At 52.9% G+C, this 17933-nt stretch overlaps 1 protein-coding gene across 1 annotated transcript in view; it reads left to right on the forward strand.

Annotated features, from left to right (window-relative positions):
• Positions 1–3551: 3551 nt before the first annotated feature.
• The window catches only part of LOC134536249 (uncharacterized), an 18904-nt gene continuing 4522 nt past the window's right edge, over positions 3552–17933 (forward strand). The window contains exons 1-3 of the mRNA XM_063375944.1: positions 3552–3662; positions 9549–9684; positions 10761–10907. Coding sequence (XP_063232014.1) covers positions 3598–3662; positions 9549–9684; positions 10761–10907 — 348 coding nt within the window. The 5' untranslated portion in view covers positions 3552–3597. The remainder of the gene's footprint in view (positions 3663–9548; positions 9685–10760; positions 10908–17933) is intronic.

Genomic DNA, 17933 nt, shown 5'->3' on the forward strand with positions numbered 1-17933 from the left:
TCTTACTGCTATCACCGGCCACTGCACTGGAGGGGAAGAGTAAGCGAGCCCTACCGATTCTCCTTCCCTTCCCCTACCCATGTCGCGAGCAGAAGCTATAAGGTTGTGACGCCGTGACGGGTCCCAAGCTTTCAAATATCTTACCCCTACTGTATTTAACCAGCGCGGTAATTATAAGCAGGTGGTGACTGGGCTTCCAAAAGTGTAAGGATCGCTGCGTGCGTATAGAATTGAGACAACGACATGGTGTCATGTAACTCTTCAAGCTAAAGCTAATTGTTTCCAGGAATAGATCAGTTCTGCCGAAACCCAAACCTTTTTATTCTTTTTTTTTTGTATTGTCGAGCATCGAGCATGATTTATGATTTTGAGTGGACGTGGACAAGGCACTTGGATTGATTAAAATATGTTTAATTAATTTCTTACTTCATCACTCAAACAATTTCTTTATTAAAAAATTAATAATATTTTTACCATTACAATATTTAAAGTTAAGTTCTGAAAACAACTAAAATAGCACTATTTTACACCTTAAAATACAAATTTTTCCGGGGGAGGACCCCCGGACCCCCCGCTTTAATACGAGGGGGACCATGCTTCTTAACCCCTCCCCCTATACACAAATTCTGGCTACGCTACTGCGTGCATTCATATACAACTTATTATTTCCTGTTTCGGGGTTCAGACGACACAAATGCGCGCACGATCAAAGTCGTTGCTTACCAGGAGACACGGGTGTATCCGGCGCGAGACACAAAGACAGGCGTCAGGTCTGCTTCACACCCGACCCGACACGACGAGCGGACTTCAGGGGAAAGGAAAGAAGTGAGCGAGATTTGTGAAGAGCACGCGGGTGGACAGGTGGAAGAAGACACCCGACCGCCGTGTCTTCGGCGAGTGGGGGGGTGGGGGGGGGGGGAAAGCGGAAAGCTCACGCGGCGAGGACTGTCTGTCGGTGTCGACGGGACAAGATGGCTGACGCTGAGGAAGCCATCACGTGTCGTCTCACCGTGCAGTGCTGATAAAGTCTACAGGGCTCAGGACACAGCCAACTGTCCTGGTCAGCTGAGTGGAGGTTACAAGGGCTGAGGCGGCGACTATGCTGGGTTGGTGGCCCCAGCCGCTGGTCATGACCCTCCCGATCAACATCAGGGAGCGATCCCTAACAGTTATAGTTTGATTAGAGGCTCTGGAATGTTTATTAAAGAGAACTGGAATGTTACTCCCACCCTACCCTATTAGGGCGCATGTGCGGGAGGGGAACGTGGGAATGCCGGCCGTAAGGTCGGGAATAATCTGCGTCTCCCTGTCGACGTACTGCTACCGGCCAGGACGCGGAGACCCGACAGACCGATGGTCTCTGGAAGAAGCACAGGCGCCGGACGCTGCAAACAGCTGCCAGACGCGAAGAAGGCCTGCGCTGCCGGCAGTTCCCAGTCAGGGTCGGCAGCCTGGGGTCCTCCGCGGCCTGCCACAACACGACCAATCCCAGCGGTGTTCTCAAAGAGGCTGAAGCCGGTCCCTCCCACACCTGTGAGCAGACTCACATGGCGTCTTCTGTCTTCTGTCCTTTTTTCCGCAGTCTATCTGGAGGGCCTTGGGATTAGAAGGAGGTAGGCTCAACTGAAAATAAAATTCTTGTAGCCACCAAGGTATATATATATATATATATATTTTTTTTTTCAATTACAAAACCATCAAAATATTCTCAAAATATTTAATAGCAAATAACTTTTCAAATGTCTACTTAGTTTATCGATAAAACGGTCTTGTTTAAGCTGAAAAAACTATTTCTCTGCCACCACAAATTATTTAGTGAGCTCTTCTTTGATATAATTATTTGATAAGCCTCCGTTGATAAAAATAATTGGTGGAGTAGGTATGTATTGATGAAATTTTTGGTGAAACTTCAATCGATAAAATTATTGGGTGAGGTCTGTATAGATAAATATATTTTTTCTAGCAGCCAAAGACTGTCTTTACGATGACATAGAGATACTTATATTCGATTTTGGAACTCTTCCGAGCACAACAATAAGAACACGGCAATGTTTGAGTCGAGGATACTGCCGCCACGCGAGACGCAATGGTAAAACCATGAATCAGCGTCAGAGAGTATGCTCATTTAAACCCCGGCCCATCTACTCTGATGACGAATTTTCTAAATTACTCCAGGAAAATGCTGGAAAAGGTCCTTACTACATGTCATGGCATTTTATTTCCCCAATTTTCCATGGATTGTATTGTGAAGAATGTACATATATTATCACTCAAATATTGACGGCAAAATTAAAAAAAAATTATATGTGTGTGCAGTTTATTTATTATGAAAAAAAAAAATTCGAAGCCCAATGCAAAATTAGGAGATATCACATCTCCACCTGTGCACACTTTGTTGCATAGCTCATCCCAACGATACTCAAGTTTCAGGTGTGTTCTCGAACACATGCCTTCATCGATGGTCTCAGTGGCTGCTACAGTACACTGCTTCAGATCGCGATAATAAGTCCAGTGGGATAATAGCTGGTGAACTAGTTGGCCAGAGACCTAGTTGTCAACGACGGGATCATTGGACATATGTATTTTTTAATGTTGCTATTATATTTTGTTATGACTATTCATATCCACAAAAATGCATTCCAGAATAGGTTCACTACCATAGAGTTTACTTTGGCACACCAAAACGCTTAGAACATCATGCTTGTGTCCACCATCTGGGCGACCTCGTCTGGTGGCTACAGCAGTTTCTGCACATATGCGCATTCGTCTTTCAACCTGTCGGATTTCCGTTGTGTATCACGCGCTTATTTCATTGCATTACTTGTGCATACTAAAATTTCACCCCCAACAGGCCTAAAGGGGTAAAACCTCAGAAACCATAGCACCATCTTGTTAAACAGAATCATGGTCAGGTTTCAAAAGGGGCCCTTTTTTTTTACATTTTTTTCATCTTTAAATGAATTGTTTACGTGTATTTATCACGCTCGGTATTTTTTCTAGAAGTATATGTAAAAATTGTTGTCCATCTACGTCAGTCATAGATTGTCCACAATCACAGTTACTACGGACCTCTACTGCTGGGTTAACAAACCCAGGAGCGCAACAACTAAATTTCCAAAGGGGGGCAATATACGTTTTCATAAAGAATCATCGATCCAACCTATTGAAGTGGGGGGTCCGGGGGTCCTCCCCCGGGAAAAGTTGTATTTCAAGGTGGAAATGGTGCTATTTAAGCAGTTTTATTATCTAAAAATTCATTACACAGCACTTTCTTTGCCCCCGTTTGCCCCCGCTTCAAGGTTTCAGGAAGAAGGGGGGGAAATACCCTTGCCCCCCCTGTTGTTGCGCCCCTGAACAAACATAGACAGTGACTGGTGTCTCTGTGGACAAGAGGCGCACGTGTGACAGTAACCCTCGCGGAGATGAAGACACTTGTGACTCGCCGACCAGACACGAGGTCTGCTCCGAAGCGAGGACACAGCTGCAGGGGGCAGCACCTGATCAAACAGCGCCGAGATGCACCGGCCCGTATATAGGCTGCCTCGGTCCCACCAGAGCCCTGCACTAGTGCTTGCGTTCTCCCACTCTTCAGCGACCATGACGTCCTTCGCCCTCCTGCTGGTGGCCGCCGGGGTCCTGTCCTCGGGACTGCTCCATCGCAGGTACGGCTCCTTCAAGGTCAGCTCAACACCTCACCGCCTCCTCCCTTCAACCACTTGCCATCCCCCCCCCCCCCCCCCCCAGCAGGCTAGCCACCGCAGTCCTGTCTTCAGGACTGCTCCATCGCAGGTACGGCTCCTTCAAGGTCAGCTCAACACCTCACCGCCTCCTCCCTTCAACCACTTGCCATCCCCCCCCCCCCCCCCAGCAGGCTAGCCACCGCAGTCCTGTCTTCAGGACTGCTCCATCGCAGGTACGGCTCCTTCAAGGTCAGCTCTACACCTCACCGCCTCCTTCCTTCAGCCCCTTGCCATCCCCCCAGCAGGCTAGTCTACGCAATCCTGGGCTTTCTTGGAGAGGTTGTCACAAGCTGTACTTCCCGTTTGAAGAGAAGACCTCCCTTGGTAAGATAACTACATACTTGGACTGCTGAAACTCAAAATCCTGATCGTTATTAATTGCTCACAGTCGTATGCGGAGGTTTAGATTTTTCTAACGATCAAATATTACTAGAAAAAAAAAGTTGTATCTCTTACAATTTGTATGCTGGTCAAACGTGACGATAGAAATACTGTGCGGTAACTGTCCTTTCAGTATCCTTCTACATACTATGTCATGTACCAAACAAAACACTATCACCAACGGGTAGATTATGTTGGGTAAGTGTTCATATATTACTCTCTAATTTGTGGTAGCATGAACTGAATTTTTTTGTCCTCAAATTAAACAATACTTGTTTTAAAAATTCACGGAAGAAAGTTATGATGAAAGTTTCTGTTGATTCCTCAATTTTAGTTTAAAATTTAACTATAATTATAAATTTTACTTTTTTTTGCCAGTTAGGTGATAAAAATTATATTATCAAGCAATCTTACTTGGGTACAGATTGTTAAATTGACTTTTTATTGTAACTGCAGGAATATGATATATTATTATTCCAGAACAGAAAAGAAGGGAAAGGCAGCTACAAACTGAATGCAAATATTTAAAGCAACTTTAATTTAGGTAGAATTATTTTGGATAGTTCCGAGGGTATTCAGTGTTTTGGTATTAAAATGTTAACGTTTTTTCGGTTTTGATAAAAAGATTGTAAAATATGCTGGCTCCTCTTGTTTGGAACGTGAAATTAGGGTTAAAATTTCAAGATAAAGATTGCCACTGAAGTATTTGGTACTAAATTTGTGCTTATAATTTTTAATTTATAATAATCAAAGAAAAAGACTGTTTTTCACGGTCCACTCGCTAAAATCGGCGAACTTATCACGAACAACTCGCTAAAATTGGCGAAGTAGTTCTCCTTGAAGTGCCGTCCTTGCTCAGACTCGGTTGTGGGAATCTCGGAAAGGCGCTGACTGACTTGGTCGTAGTGCTCGATGTCATCTCAGTCGGCTACCCGAGCACCAACACCCTCGGCCACCCGAGCACCAACACCCTCGGCCACCCGAGCACCAACACCCTCGGCCACCCGAGCACCAACACCCTCGGCCACCCGAGCACCAACACCCTCGGCCACCCGAGCACAAACACCCTCGGCCACCCGAGCACCAACACCCTCGGCCACCCGAGCACCAATACCCTCGGCCACCCGAGCACCAACACCCTCGGCCACCCGAGCACCAACACCCTCGGCCACCCGAGCACCAACACCCTCGACCATCCGAGCACCAACACCCTCGGCAACCCGAGCACCAACACCCTCGGCCACCCGAGCACCAACACCCTCGGCCACCCGAGCACCAACACCCTCGGCCACCCGAGCACCAACACCCTCGGCCACCCGAGCACCAACACCCTCGGCCACCCGAGCACCAACACCCTCGGCCACCCGAGCACCAACACCCTCGGCCACCCGAGCACCAACACCCTCGGCCACCCGAGCACCAACACCCTCGGCCACCCGAGCACCAACACCCTCGACCACCCGAGCACCAACACCCTCGGCCACCCGAGCACCAACACCCTCGGCCACCCGAGCACCAACACCCTCGTCCACCCGTGCACCAACACCATCGGCCACCTGAGCACCAACACCCTCGGCCACGCGAGCACCAACACCCTCGACCACCCGAGCACCAACACCCTCGGCCACCCGAGCACTAACACCCTCGACCACCCGAGCACCAACACCCTCGACCACCCGAGCACCAACACCCTCGGCCACCTGAGCACCAACACCCTCGGCCACCCGAGAATCAACACCCTCGACCACCCGAGCACCAACACCCTCGGCCACCCGAGCACCAACACCCTCGGCCACCCGAGCACCAACACCCTCCACCACCCGAGCACCAACACCATCGGCCACCTGAGCACCGACACCCTCGGCCACCCGAGCACCAACACCCTCGGCCACCTGAGCACCAATACCCTCAACCACCCGAGCACCAACACCATCGGCCACCTGAGCACCAACACCCTCGGCCACCCGAGCACCAACACCCTCGGCCACCCGAGCACCAACACCCTCGGCCACCTGAGCACCAACACCCTCGGCCACCCGAGAACCACACCCTCGGCCACCCGAGCACCAACACCCTCGACCACCCGAGCACCAACACCATCGGCCACCCGAGCACCAACACCCTCGGCCACCCGAGCACCAACACCCTCGGCCACCCGAGAACCAACACCCTCGGCCACCCGAGCACCAACACCCTCGGCCACCCGAGAACTAACACCCTCGGCCACCCGAGAACCAACATCCTCGGCCACCCGAGCACCAACACCCTCGGCCACCCGAGCACCAACACCCTCGGCCACCGTAGCACCAACACCCTCGACCACCCGAGCACCAAAACCCTCGACCACCCGAGCACTAACACCCTCGGCCACCTGAGCACCAACACCCTCGGCCACCCGAGCACCAACACCCTCGACCACCCGAGCACCAACACCATCGGCCACCTGATCACCAACACCCTCGGCCACCCGAGCACCAACACCCTCGGCCACCCGAGCACCAATACCCTCGGCCACGCGAGCACCAACACCCTCGGCCACCTGATCACCAACACCCTCGGCCACCCGAGCACCAACACCCTCGGCCACCCGAGCACCAATACCCTCGGCCACCCGAGCACCAACACCCTCGGCCACCCGAGCACCAACACCCTTGGCCACCCGAGCACCAACACCCTCGACCACCCGAGCACCAACACCATCGGCCACCTGAGCACCAACACCCTCGGCCACCCGAGCACCAACACCCTCGGCCACCCGAGAATCAACACCCTCGGCCACCCGAGCACCAACACCCTCGGCCACCCGAGCACCAACACCCTCGGCCACCCGAGCACCAACACCCTCGGCCACCCGAGCACCAACACCCTCGGCCACCCGAGCACCAACACCCTCGGCCACCCGAGCACCAACACCCTTGGCCACCCGAGCACCAACACCCTCGACCACCCGAGCACCAACACCCTCGACCACCCGAGCACCAACACCCTCGGCCACCTGAGCACCAACACCCTCGGCCACCCGAGCACCAACACCCTCGACCACCCGATCACCAACACCATCGGCCACCTGATCACCAACACCCTCGGCCACCCGAGCACCAACACCCTCGGCCACCCGAGCACCAACACCCTTGGCCACCCGAGCACCAACACCCTCGACCACCCGTGCACCAACACCATCGGCCACCTGAGCACCAACACCCTCGACCACGCGAGCACCAACACCCTCGGCCACCCGAGCACCAACACCCTCGGCCACCCGAGCACCAACACCCTTGGCCACCCGAGCACCAACAACCTCGACCACCCGAGCACCAACACCATCGGCCACCTGAGCACCAACACCCTCGGCCACCCGAGCACCAACACCCTCGGCCACCCGAGAATCAACACCCTCGGCCACCCGAGCACCAACACCCTCGGCCACCCGAGCACCAACACCCTCGGCCACCCGAGCACCAACACCCTCGGCCACCCGAGCACCAACACCCTCGGCCACCCGAGCACCAACACCCTCGGCCACCCGAGAATCAACACCCTCGGCCACCCGAGCACCAACACCCTCGGCCACCCGAGAATCAACACCCTCGGCCACCCGAGCACCAACACCCTCGGCCACCCGAGCACCAACACCCTCGGCCACCCGAGCACCAACACCTTCGGCCACCCGAGAATCAACACCCTCGGCCACCCGAGCACCAACAACCTTGGCCACCCGAGCACCAACACCCTCGGCCACCCGAGCACCAATACCCCTGGCCACCGCCGCTCGGGAGCCCTAAGTATATAGGAAAGTCACTACTTAGAACACCCATCACATAGAACTCTTAAAAACATCTAATTTAGAACTGTCGTAAATTTTCACGAATATAACTTAGAAACACATAGTTGGTAGCACACAACTTAGTAACATCATAACTAAGATAGTCATAACTTAGAACTTTCCCACCTTAGAAACACACAGCTTAGAAATATCGTAATGTAGACACACGTAAATTAGAAATATCCTAACTCAGAAAATAATAACATAGAACTACCATAGAAATACATAATTTATAACTGCGATAACTTATAAACACGTGCCTCAAAAACATTCTAAACCAAAACACAAAAATTAAAAACGGTATAACAGTAACAGTTTATAGATACATGACTTAAAAATTCCATAAGTTATAAACACACAATGACAAGACACACAACTTGTAAACATCATAACCTAGAAAATCATAACTTTTAACTAACACTTATAAACACACAACTTAGAACTGTCATTACTTATTAATACATTACTTAGAAACTCAATGTTAAAACACATAACTTGAAAACATCATAACTTAGAAAGTCATAACTTAGAACTGTCATAAACTCCATCTAGTGTGTTTCTAAGTTACGACAGCGCAGCTCTCGCTTCGCCGCGCTCCAAGTGGCAGGCCCGGCAAGCATGATCGATACTTGCCGCCGGAAGATTCATCGAAATACTCGTGAAGCAATATAGGAATCACTTGTGAACCTAAAATAAAGTTAAAAAATTTTTTCTCAACGAGACATTAAAATATCGATATTTTTAGGCCACGATATTTCTGTGCTTTTTGCGTAAATAGGGGTTAAGTCCAAAATCATAGTTTTGAGGAAATCGCGATTGATAATAATCAGGTTTCTTGAAGTCAGATTTTTTTTTTTTTTTTAGTTTTATTAACTGATTTAGATTTTTGGAAACTCACTAATTGTTTTAAAATAATTTAAAATAATTTCGCAAACTTGCTTGTGATAATAACTCATTTTTAACCATTTGTGACTCAACCCCCTTTACGCAACAACCACAGATTTAAAAGATCCGTAAAATAATTTCACAGAAAAATAAAATTTTGGTGGGATGGTGAGGGGGAGATTAGTTGTGTGGTAAATATAGCGGAGGAAGGATTATTGCTGATGTGTGTTAAGGCCCGTCTACAATTGTCCTAACCTGTGCGTGGTCCGCGTCCTTATCCGAATGTGAATGACCTCACAAAGACGCACGGAAAATAGCTTTGTCTACAATTGTAGTGTATTATGTCCGAAACTATTGATTTCTAAAGTTGTTACCAGAGCGCAGTAAATGTCTTTCGATTGTTTTTTTTTATTATTGTTTTCGTGCATGTTTTGCAAACGGAACCGGAAACTCGAATATCGTTAGTGTTCTGTTGCTGTTCAATACGCTACCAAAGGACACAGGTTGGGACAAAAAGTTCAAATTGACGAATGTCTTCGAACAAAGTAGGTTCGGACCTTCGCCCACATGACGCATGGCGTCAGAGGGTCACGTGGACCAATCACCGACGAGTGTCCTTAAGGACACAGGTTAGGACATTGCTATTGTAGACTAGACTTTAAGGGATCAGCTTGTCGTTGTTTGATGTCATCACTAGTGCCTGTTGTTTCCTGTCGCAGGGTCTCAGCTGCGTCCAGCGACGTCACCCAGGCCAACGCCTTGGCAGATGCGCTGCTGCTGTCCATAAGGACAACCCCGTCGGCTTACAGCCTCGAGCCGTACAATCTCGACGACATCGAGGATGACTTCAAAGTGGTGAGTCCGCGGCATTAGCCACGCCAATCTTTGCACGCTTGATTCTGATGCGAGGTCGTTGCCGGCGCCTTTCTGCGTTATTACAAAGTTTTATAAACACGCGAATTCGACCAACTCACTCCCAAACACAACAACCATTATGCTGATGTGCAGTTGCTGACATTGATGATCGCTGGAGTTTTAAACGTCGTGTATGTTGGGGTGGTTCAATCCTTCACACATCATCGGAAGGGGTTGAAGTGATGTGTAAATTCCTTACAAGCAGAAAATTTGACGTTAAGTGAGGCATTTCGCTACTGAAATATTTGCAAAGGTTTATAAAGACATATTAAAACATTACAAAATGTACAAGAAACGATTTCATTGGTCGTTTGTATGCTATCGGCTATTATAAAGAAGTGATGGTTCTTTTTAGTTTAATAGAGTTAAAAATAAATAAAACTTTTTCGTAATGTAAGACATTTTTTTTCCAAAGACCCTATTTCTATGACATCTTAAGTAGCACATCATTTTTGTAGATTAATTTGGTCACATTATATTTCTTATTAATTATACCTAACATCCTTATATCTAGTATTTTATAATAAACATCAATATAAATAAAAAATATTATAATAAATAGGAATTAATAAGAAAGTTATTTAAAGTGATTTGATAGAAGGTTTAGTGTATTCTTAAGAATTTATAAGGAGATTTGTTTGTACAGTAAACTTCTCATGCAGTTTCATATGTTAATACATGGCTTTATGTATGCTTTTGGACATACGCCATTGCTAAGCACATGTTATAATATTATGTGGTGTTTATATCCTGTTGACAACAGCAATTTTTTTGCTTAATTTGTGTTTTTGTCTTTTGGGTTTTTTGTAGTTTTCTTCTACAGACATACATGTGCTTAGCAAAGGCGTATGTCCAAAAGCTTACATCAAGTCATGCAGTCCCATTGCACAAATATTTCAAAGATAATATGTTAATACATGTTAATACTTGCATTTCATGTGCAGCAACATGACCATTGTAAGATTTTTCCAGTGCATTCGCCGGGTGTGGCTTGACGATGCTCGAACCTGTTCCAGCTGTTCGTCACGTACAAACTGTACTTGAATAACGGCTCCGTCAGCGGGGCCAGCAACGTGACCAGGGTGGGCGACGTCTCGGCCTCCTACAACAGCACGACCAAGATGGAGAACATCACCGTGGGACTCTACTTCAATAACATCAATGTGTGTATTCCTCTTCTGGCGCCAGAGTCCAGGGAACTTAAGGGGCCCGCCTTGTCAGGGGTGTGAGTGTGTCAGTTAGGCGGGATGATAAGCGCGACGCTCGCTGGTGCTTCTAGCGCGGTGTCTCCTCTGGACTGGCGCGCAGTCTTCTCGTCGTCACAGGATAACTGTGAGATCTGAGCGGTGACCGTAACATTATAATACTGCGGAGAAATGAAGATAAAGGTGTAATGCAAGTCCATTAAGTGCTTTCACGAATCTATACCAGTTGTTTTACGCCTAAAATTGACTCTGAAAACATGCGTTTTAGCCATTTCAACTCTTCTCAAAATGCAGTTCAAAAACTTAATCCGAAAACAAAAGTTCTTTTCGGTTCTCAGCGAACTCTTAAATGCTTTTCGTGAGCAGACCCGACTCGGATATCTTGAGTAGTTTTGAAATCGCGTTGTTTTTCCTGAAGCTCTGCACACCGTGTGTGTGGCCGGGTAGGCGGGGGCCTTAACATCTCGCGGTTCATTCGATCGTCAGGCTGGTTTCTGCAGATCTACAACGAACTATAAAAAAATAATTCGCTCTTGAAACATTTTTGTAGGAACAAAAAAAAACACTTGTAATATGGGATGAAAACCAATCTGGGCTGTAAATAAGTACATACCGTACAACTAACTTCACATGCAACAAATTGAAAGAAAAAAAATAGCCAGTCATGGGGACTGCCAACAGAAGTGAAAACTTAAAACATTATTTTTAAATGTGTAATATGACATCGTTTCTATGCCCTATGTACGTAAGAAAATGTTTTTGGTATTATATCAGTACGATGTCAGCATGATATCATTTATCCTGACATCATTTTTTTTTGTCACAACAGATGTCAGTGGTATGTAAAAATTACGTAAAAATTCATTACCTAGCTATGACTTACCCCAGTGATGTCAGACCTAGGTCTTGTATTCACATGGTCAAATTAACTTCACTCACTGCCACTACAGCATGTCTGTGACGCGAACTCACAAGATTTTACACCATCCAAAAAAGTGTCCAACACGCACATGATACAGTCAAGTATATACAATGTATTAGTGTATATATGCGTATACATGTACACAGGCCGCTGCGATTCGCCAGTCTGGCGCAACATTTCACTGGCATGTCGGTGACACGAACCCATAAGTTTCGCCCCTACCAAAAATCGCCCAACGCGGCTAAAGAAGTTTTCACTTGAAAAACCTTTACGGTTCAGACTTTTCTGTTTCTGGTACTGAAGTTGATTGCTGGTTTACATGTCAAACCTTTCACAGACTGATCAAGAGTTCTGACCGCCCGAGGCTAGTTATGAGGACCCACCCCCGCCAGGTGTGTGTGTTACGGTCGGCCTAAATAGTAGTATATTAGTTTTGACTTTTGTTTTTACATGGTTCATACTACCTATAAAAGTTTCAAAATGTGTTGTTAAAATCAGGGAGTCCCAAGCTTTTTTTAGTTTTTAAGGTTTATTACTCCACCATGGACCGATAGACCGTGGAGGTATTCCTATAGGCCTGAGGAAAGGTGGGTCGCCAGCTGATAAAAAAAAGTTTGGGAACCACTGCTCTAAAGAATTTCTAAACGCACCTAAAGAAGTATGACTTGCTGAGCCTTCCCTGCAGCTGCGCTCTGTCGCAGAGAGGCGAGGACGCTCAACTCATCGTGGGCAGCCTCGCAGTGACTGGTCGCTCCTGTCTCGTGGGGGGGGAAGGGCCGGAGGAACTCGAGTAACACGGGGTGTGAGGTGTGTTGTGGTCGTCTGTCTGTGCAGTACACCGGGGACTACCTGGCCACGGGACCGCTCCTGAACGACTAGGGGGGGGGGGGGGGGGGGTAAGCGAAGGAGGAACTCGAGTAACACGGGGTGTGAGGTGTGTTGTGGATGTCTGTCTGTGCAGTACACCGGGGGACTACCTGGCCACGGGACCGCTCCTGAACGACTAGGGGGGGGGGGGGTAAGCGAAGGAGGAACTCGAGTGATGGGGTGTAGGTGTGTTGTGGTCGTCTGTCTGTGCAGTACACCGGGGGACTACCTGGCCACGGGACCGCTCCTGAACGACTGGGGGGGGGGGGGGGGGGGGTAAGCGAAGGAGGAAACTCGAGTGATGGGGCGTGAGGTGTGTTGTGGTCGTCTGTCTGTGCAGTACACCGGGGACTACCTGGCCACGGGACCGCTTCTGAACGGCCGGGGGGGGGGGGGGGGGGTAAGCGAAGGAGGAACTCGAGTGATGGGGCGTGAGGTGTGTTGTGGTCGTCTGTCTGTGCAGTACACCGGGGACTACCTGGCCACGGGACCGCTCCTGAACGACTAGGGGGGGGGGGGGGGGTAAGCGAAGGAGGAACTCGAGTGATGGGGTGTAGGTGTGTTGTGGTCGTCTGTCTGTGCAGTACACCGGGGACTACCTGGCCACGGGACCGCTCCTGAACGACTGGGGGGGGGGGGGGGGGGTAAGCGAAGGAGGAACTCGAGTGATGGGGGCGTGAGGTGTGTTGTGGTCGTCTGTCTGTGCAGTACACCGGGGACTACCTGGCCACGGGACCGCTTCTGAACGACTAGGGGGGGGGGGGGGGGTAAGCGAAGGAGGAACTCGAGTAACACGGGGTGTGAGGTGTGTTGTGGATGTCTGTCTGTGCAGTACACCGGGGACTACCTGGCCACGGGACCGCTCCTGAACGACTAGGGGGGGGGGGGGTAAGCGAAGGAGGAACTCGAGTGATGGGGTGTAGGTGTGTTGTGGTCGTCTGTCTGTGCAGTACACCGGGGACTACCTGGCCACGGGACCGCTCCTGAACGACTGGGGGGGGGGGGGGGGGGGGTAAGCGAAGGAGGAACTCGAGTGATGGGGCGTGAGGTGTGTTGTGGTCGTCTGTCTGTGCAGTACACCGGGGACTACCTGGCCACGGGACCGCTCCTGAACGACTGGAGGGGGGGGGAAGGGCCGGAGGAACTCGAGTGATGGGGGTGTAGGTGTGTTGTGGTCGTCTGTCTGTGCAGTACACCGGGGACTACCTGGCCACGGGACCGCTCCTGAACGACTAGGGGGGGGGGGGGGGGGGGTAAGCGAAGGAGGAACTCGAGTGATGGGGCGTGAGGTGTGTTGTGGTTGTCTGTCTGTGCAGTACACCGGGGACTACCTGGCCACGGGACCGCTCCTGAACGACTGGGGGGGGGGGGGGGGGGGGTGGTAAGCGAAGGAGGAACTCGAGTGATGGGGCGTGAGGTGTGTTGTGGTCGTCTGTCTGTGCAGTACACCGGGGACTACCTGGCCACGGGACCGCTTCTGAACGGCCGGGGGGGGGGGGGGGGGGGGTAAGCGAAGGAGGAACTCGAGTGATGGGGCGTGAGGTGTGTTGTGGTCGTCTGTCTGTGCAGTACACCGGGGACTACCTGGCCACGGGACCGCTTCTGAACGACTGGGGGGGGGGGGGGGTAAGCGAAGGAGGAACTCGAGTGAGGGGCGTGAGGTGTGTTGTGGTCGTCTGTCTGTGCAGTACACCGGGGACTACCTGGCCACGGGACCGCTCCTGAACGGCCGGGGGGGGGGGGGGTAAGCGAAGGAGGAACTCGAGTGATGGGGCGTGAGGTGTGTTGTGGTCGTCTGTCTGTGCAGTACACCGGGGACTACCTGGCCACGGGACGCTTCTGAACGACTGGGGGGGGGGGGGGGGGGTAAGCGAAGGAGGAACTCGAGTGATGGGGCGTGAGGTGCGTTGTGGTCGTCTGTCTGTGCAGTACACCGGGGACTACCTGCCACGGGACCGCTTCTGAACGACTGGGGGGGGGGGGGGGGTAAGCGAAGGAGGAACTCGAGTGATGGGGGCGTGAGGTGTGTTGTGGTCGTCTGTCTGTGCAGTACACCGGGGGACTACCTGGCCACGGGACCGCTCCTGAACGGCCGGGGGGGGGGGGGGGGGTAAGCGAAGGAGGAACTCGAGTGATGGGGCGTGAGGTGTGTTGTGGTCGTCTGTCTGTGCAGTACACCGGGGACTACCTGGCCACGGGACCGCTTCTGAACGGCCGGGGGGGGGGGGGGGGGGGGTAAGCGAAGGAGGAACTCGAGTGATGGGGCGTGAGGTGTGTTGTGGTCGTCTGTCTGTGCAGTACACCGGGGACTACCTGGCCACGGGACCGCTTCTGAACGACTGGGGGGGGGGGGGGGGTAAGCGAAGGAGGAACTCGAGTGATGGGGCGTGAGGTGCGTTGTGGTCGTCTGTCTGTGCAGTACACCGGGGACTACCTGGCCACGGGACCGCTTCTGAACGGCCGGGGGGGGGGGGGGTAAGCGAAGGAGGAACTCGAGTGATGGGGCGTGAGGTGTGTTGTGGTCGTGTCTGTCTGTGCAGTACACCGGGGACTACCTGGCCACGGGACCGCTTCTGAACGACTGCGGTGGGGGGGGGGGGTAAGCGAAGGAGGAACTCGAGTGATGGGGCGTGAGGTGCGTTGTGGTCGTCTGTCTGTGCAGTACACCGGGGGACTACCTGGCCACGGGACCGCTCCTGAACGACAGGGGAGGGGGGGGGGGGGGGGTAAGCGAAGGAGGAACTCGAGTGATGGGGTGTAGGTGTGTTGTGGTCGTCTGTCTGTGCAGTACACCGGGGACTACCTGGCCACGGGACCGCTTCTGAACGACTGGGGTGGGGGGGGGGGTAAGCGAAGGAGGAACTCGAGTGATGGTGGGCGTGAGGTGTGTTGTGGTCGTCTGTCTGTGCAGTACACCGGGGACTACCTGGCCACGGGGACCGCTCATGAACGACTGAAGGGGGGGGGGGGGGTAAGCGAAGGAGGAACTCGAGTGATGGGGTGTGAGAGTGTGTTGTGGATGTCTGTCTGTGCAGTACACCGGGGACTACCTGGCCACGGGACCGCTTCTGAACGACTGGGGTGGGGGGGGGGGTAAGCGAAGGAGGAACTCGAGTGATGGGGCGTGAGGTGTGTTGTGGTCGTCTGTCTGTGCAGTACACCGGGGACTACCTGGCCACGGGACCGCTCCTGAACGACTAGGGGGGGGGGGGGGGGGTAAGCGAAGGAGGAACTCGAGTGATGGGGGCGTGAGGTGCGTTGTGGTCGTCTGTCTGTGCAGTACACCGGGGACTACCTGGCCACGGGACCGCTCCTGAACGACTAGGGGGGGGGGGGGGGGGGGGGTAAGCGAAGGAGGAACTCGAGTGATGGGGGCGTGAGGTGTGTTGTGGTCGTCTGTCTGTGCAGTACACCGGGGACTACCTGGCCACGGGACCGCTCCTGAACGACTAGGGGGGGGGGGGGGGTAAGCGAAGGAGGAACTCGAGTGATGGGGCGTGAGTGTGCGTTGTGGTCGTCTGTCTGTGCAGTACACCGGGGACTACCTGGCCACGGGACCGCTCCTGAACGACTAGGGGGGGGGGGGGGGGGGGGGGGGGGGGGAGGCGAAGGGAGGGAACTCGAGTGATGGGGCGTGAGGTGTGTTGTGGTGGCGTCTGTCTGTGCAGGTACACCGGGGACTACCTGGCCACGGGACCGCTCCTGAACGACTAGGGGGGGGGGGGGTAAGCGAAGGAGGAACTCGAGTGATGGGGGCGTGAGGTGTGTTGTGGTCGTCTGTCTGTGCAGTACACCGGGGACTACTGGCCACGGGACCGCTTCTGAACGACTGGGGTGGGGGGGGGGGGGGTAAGCGAAGGAGGAACTCGAGTGATGGGGCGTGAGGTGTGTTGTGGTCGTCTGTCTGTGCAGTACACCGGGGACTACCTGGCCACGGGACCGCTCCTGAACGACTAGGGGTGGGGGGGGGGGGTAAGCGAAGGAGGAACTCGAGTGATGGGGCGTGAGGTGCGTTGTGGTCGTCTGTCTGTGCAGTACACCGGGGACTACCTGGCCACGGGACCGCTCCTGAACGACTAGGGGGGGGGGGGGTAAGCGAAGGAGGAACTCGAGTGATGGGGCGTGAGGTGTGTTGTGGTCGTCTGTCTGTGCAGTACACCGGGGACTACCTGGCCACGGGACCGCTCCTGAACGACTAGGGGGGGGGGGGGGTGGTAAGCGAAGGAGGAACTCGAGTGATGGGGCGTGAGGTGTGTTGTGGTCGTCTGTCTGTGCAGTACACCGGGGACTACCTGGCCACGGGACCGCTCCTGAACGACTAGGGGGGGGGGGGGGGTAAAGCGAAGGAGGAACTCGAGTGATGGGGCGTGAGGTGCGTTGTGGTCGTCTGTCTGTGCAGTACACCGGGGACTACCTGGCCACGGGACCGCTCCTGAACGACTAGGGGGGGGGGGGGGGGGGTAAGCGAAGGAGGGAACTCGAGTGATGGGGCGTGAGGTGTGTTGTGGTCGTCTGTCTGTGCAGTACACCGGGGACTACCTGGCCACGGGACCGCTCCTGAACGACTAGGGGGGGGGGGGGTAAGCGAAGGAGGAACTCGAGTGATGGGGCGTGAGGTGTGTTGTGGTCGTCTGTCTGTGCAGTACACCGGGGACTACCTGGCCACGGGACCGCTTCTGAACGACTGGGGTGGGGGGGGGGGGGTAAGCGAAGGAGGAACTCGAGTGATGGGGCGTGAGGTGTGTTGTGGTCGTCTGTCTGTGCAGTACACCGGGGACTACCTGGCCACGGGACCGCTCCTGAACGACTAGGGGGGGGGGGGGGGTAAGCGAAGGAGGAACTCGAGTGATGGGGCGTGAGGTGCGTTGTGGTCGTCTGTCTGTGCAGTACACCGGGGGACTACCTGGCCACGGGACCGCTCCTGAACGACTAGGGGGGGGGGGGGGTAAGCGAAGGAGGAACTCGAGTGATGGGGCGTGAGGTGTGTTGTGGTCGTCTGTCTGTGCAGTACACCGGGGACTACCTGGCCACGGGACCGCTCCTGAACGACTGGGGGGGGGGGGGTGGTAAGCGAAGGAGGAACTCGAGTGATGGGGCGTGAGGTGTGTTGTGGTCGTCTGTCTGTGCAGTACACCGGGGACTACCTGGCCACGGGACCGCTCCTGAATGACTAGGGGGGGGGGGGGGGTAAGCGA

This window comes from Bacillus rossius, chromosome 10 (genome assembly GCF_032445375.1).
Source record: "Bacillus rossius redtenbacheri isolate Brsri chromosome 10, Brsri_v3, whole genome shotgun sequence".
Taxonomy (NCBI): domain Eukaryota; kingdom Metazoa; phylum Arthropoda; class Insecta; order Phasmatodea; family Bacillidae; genus Bacillus; species Bacillus rossius.